Genomic DNA, 3,227 nt, shown 5'->3' with positions numbered 1-3,227 from the left:
AAATCGACGATAACATTAGCTATTTTTTTTTTTCCTGCTGCTGCCATCCATTGTATTCAGCATAGATTATTATTATTATTATTATTATTATTATTATTACTATTATTATTATTAGTAGTTGTTGTTGTTGTTGTTGTTAGTTGTTGTAGTAGTTGATGTATTTAGTATTAGTAGATTATTTGTATTATTAATATTGAGTTACATATGTCCTTCATTAACTCCTACAACACTATTTTACGCGCCTCATAAGTTGAATGAAATTGTTTAAGAATGGCAAAAGTAAAAATAAGAATGACGGATCGTACATGGGTTGAAGAGCTGATGGCGACAAACCTCATCATTTAAGTAACCGCTTCAGCATCTTCGTTTTCTTTAATTGTTTTCACATCGTTTACATATCCAACTTAAAGTAAAAAAACACCTCAGCAATGTTGTTTTAGTGACAGCTTCATCTTCTCCGTTTTCTTTCCCATCTTCCTTAGTTTCCTCTCTTTTTACTTGGAGGTCTGCGTTGGATCTGACCGACATGGGCTACGATGAAGGTGGAGAGCCTGAGATCGAGGGTGTGAGTCTCATGAAGGAGGGAGGAGATAGAGAGGAGAGGGAGGCGAGGAAGGAAGAAGGTTGGGAAGAAAGGCGAGAGCTGCTTGGGAGTCTGTGGAGATTAGGCCTGAGAGTGTTTGAGAGAGAAGGAAGTGCAGGGCAGAGATCAAAGCAGACATTGACCCTGGGTGCTGCTGGCCCAGCTGGGGGGACGGTGGGAGATGGAGAAGCAGATTTAGTGAAGGCAAGGCAGGCAGCCCCGGCCGGCCATTAGCCAGGACAACCGCCAGTATAAACGTGAACAGGTGGGGTAGGGGAGGGACGGGCCTGAGTGTAGGGTGTTTGTGATGGGGTACAGGTTGGGTAGGGCAGGGACGGGCCTGAGTGTAGGAGTTTGTGATGGGGTATAGGTAGGGTACAGGTTGGGTAGGGCAGGTACGGACCTGAGCGTAGGGGGTTTGTGATGGGATACAGGTGGGGTAGGGTAGGTACGGACCTGAGTGTAGGGGGTTTGTGATGGGGCACAGGTGGGGTAGGGCAGGGACGGGCCTGAGTGTAGGGGGTTTGTGATGGGGATCTGAGGAGGGATGGGTGGACGGTGCAGCAGCAGTGGCAGCATGTGTGTAATGAACAACAGGAGTTGTACATGTCCACGCAGCGGGCAGAGGGTCAGCAGGGATGGGTGTGGCAGGGTCAGCAGGGATGGGTGTGGCAGGGTCAGCAGGGGTACTGGCGGGGTCTCTGCCAGGAAGCTGGAGAGGAGAAGAGAGTGTTCAAGGAATTGTTTGGAGTCAGGCAGCCCCACCAGGACCGTGAGTGTGCTGAATGCGGTCAAGGGGGTGGCGTCAGAGAACATAAGCCAGTCGGGAGGAAATGGAGGCAACAGGAGACGGAAATGTGACGTGACATTGTGTGGCGAAGCAGATGAATGTGATCAATAACAGGACACAGTCAGTTCAGTGGTATAGGAATGGCATCAGTAACAACACAGTCAGTTTCAGTGGTATAGGAATGGCATCAGTAACAACACAGTCAATTCAGTGGTACAGGAATGGCATCAGTAACAACACAGTCAGTTCAGTGGTATAGGAATGGCATCAGTAACAACACAGTCAGTTCAGTGGTATAGGAATGGCATCAGTAACAACACAGTCAGTTCAGTGGTATAGGAATGGCATCAGTAACAACACAGTCAGTTTCAGGGAGAGAGGAATGGCTGTTAAGGGAGAGAGGGATGGCTGTTAAGGGAGAGAGGGATGGCTGTTAAGGGAGAGAGGGATGGCTGTTATGGGGGAGAGGGATGGCTGTTAAGGGAGAGAGGGATGGCTGTTAAGGATGGCTGTTAAGGGAGAGAGGGATGGCTGTTATGGGGGAGAGGGATGGCTGTTAAGGGAGAGAGGGATGGCTGTTAAGGGAGAGAGGGATGGCTGTTAAGGGAGAGAGGGATGGCTGTTAAGGGAGAGAGGGATGGCTGTTAAGGGAGAGAGGGATGGCTGTTAAGGGAGAGAGGGATGGCTGTTAAGGGGGAGAGGGATGGCTGTTAAGGGAGAGAGGGATGGCTGTTAAGGGGGAGAGGGATGGCTGTTAAGGGAGAGAGGGATGGCTGTTAAGGGAGAGAGGGATGGCTGTTAAGGGAGAGAGGGATGGCTGTTAAGGGAGAGAGGGATGGCTGTTAAGGGGGAGAGGGATGGCTGTTAAGGGAGAGAGGGATGGCTGTTAAGGGAGAGAGGGATGGCTGTTAAGGGAGAGAGGGATGGCTGTTAAGGGGGAGAGGGATGGCTGTTAAGGGAGAGAGGGATGGCTGTTAAGGGAGAGAGGGATGGCTGTTAAGGGAGAGAGGGATGGCTGTTATGAGGGAGAGGGATGGCTGTTAAGGGAGAGAGGGATGGCTGTTAAGGGGGAGAGGGATGGCTGTTAAGGGAGAGAGGGATGGCTGTTATGAGGGAGAGGGATGGCTGTTAAGGGAGAGAGGGATGGCTGTTAAGGGGGAGAGGGATGGCTGTTAAGGGAGAGAGGGATGGCTGTTAAGGGAGAGAGGGATGGCTGTTAAGGGAGAGAGGGATGGCTGTTAAGGGGAGAGGGATGGCTGTTAAGGGAGAGAGGGATGGCTGTTAAGGGAGAGAGGGATGGCTGTTAAGGGAGAGAGGGATGGCTGTTAAGGGAGAGAGGGATGGCTGTTAAGGGAGAGAGGGATGGCTGTTAAGGGGGAGAGGGATGGCTGTTAAGGGAGAGAGGGATGGCTGTTAAGGGGGAGAGGGATGGCTGTTAAGGGAGAGAGGGATGGCTGTTAAGGGAGAGAGGGATGGCTGTTAAGGGAGAGAGGGATGGCTGTTAAGGGGGAGAGGGATGGCTGTTAAGGGAGAGAGGGATGGCTGTTAAGGGAGAGAGGGATGGCTGTTAAGGGAGAGAGGGATGGCTGTTAAGGGAGAGAGGGATGGCTGTTAAGGGGGAGAGGGATGGCTGTTAAGGGAGAGAGGGATGGCTGTTAAGGGAGAGAGGGATGGCTGTTATGAGGGAGAGGGATGGCTGTTAAGGGAGAGAGGGATGGCTGTTAAGGGGGAGAGGGATGGCTGTTAAGGGAGAGAGGGATGGCTGTTATGAGGGAGAGGGATGGCTGTTAAGGGAGAGAGGGATGGCTGTTAAGGGAGAGAGGGATGGCTGTTAAGGGGGAGAGGGATGGCTGT

The 3,227-nt window shown here is 51.3% G+C and overlaps 1 protein-coding gene across 1 annotated transcript in view; it reads left to right on the top strand.

The window, feature by feature from the left end:
- The first annotated feature begins 1,467 nt into the window (after window positions 1-1,467).
- The window catches only part of Ass (argininosuccinate synthase), a 22,785-nt gene continuing 21,025 nt past the window's right edge, over window positions 1,468-3,227 (top strand). The window contains exon 1 of the mRNA XM_080270656.1: window positions 1,468-1,614. Within this exon, the coding sequence (XP_080126782.1) occupies window positions 1,468-1,614 (147 nt within the window). The remainder of the gene's footprint in view (window positions 1,615-3,227) is intronic.

This window comes from Coenobita brevimanus, chromosome 42 (genome assembly GCF_032717465.1).
Source record: "Coenobita brevimanus isolate Jiangsu-jjx chromosome 42, ASM3271746v2, whole genome shotgun sequence".
Taxonomy (NCBI): domain Eukaryota; kingdom Metazoa; phylum Arthropoda; class Malacostraca; order Decapoda; family Coenobitidae; genus Coenobita; species Coenobita brevimanus.
The sequence above is the reverse complement of the archived record's forward strand: the minus strand, read 5'-3'. Positions and strand labels throughout refer to the sequence as shown.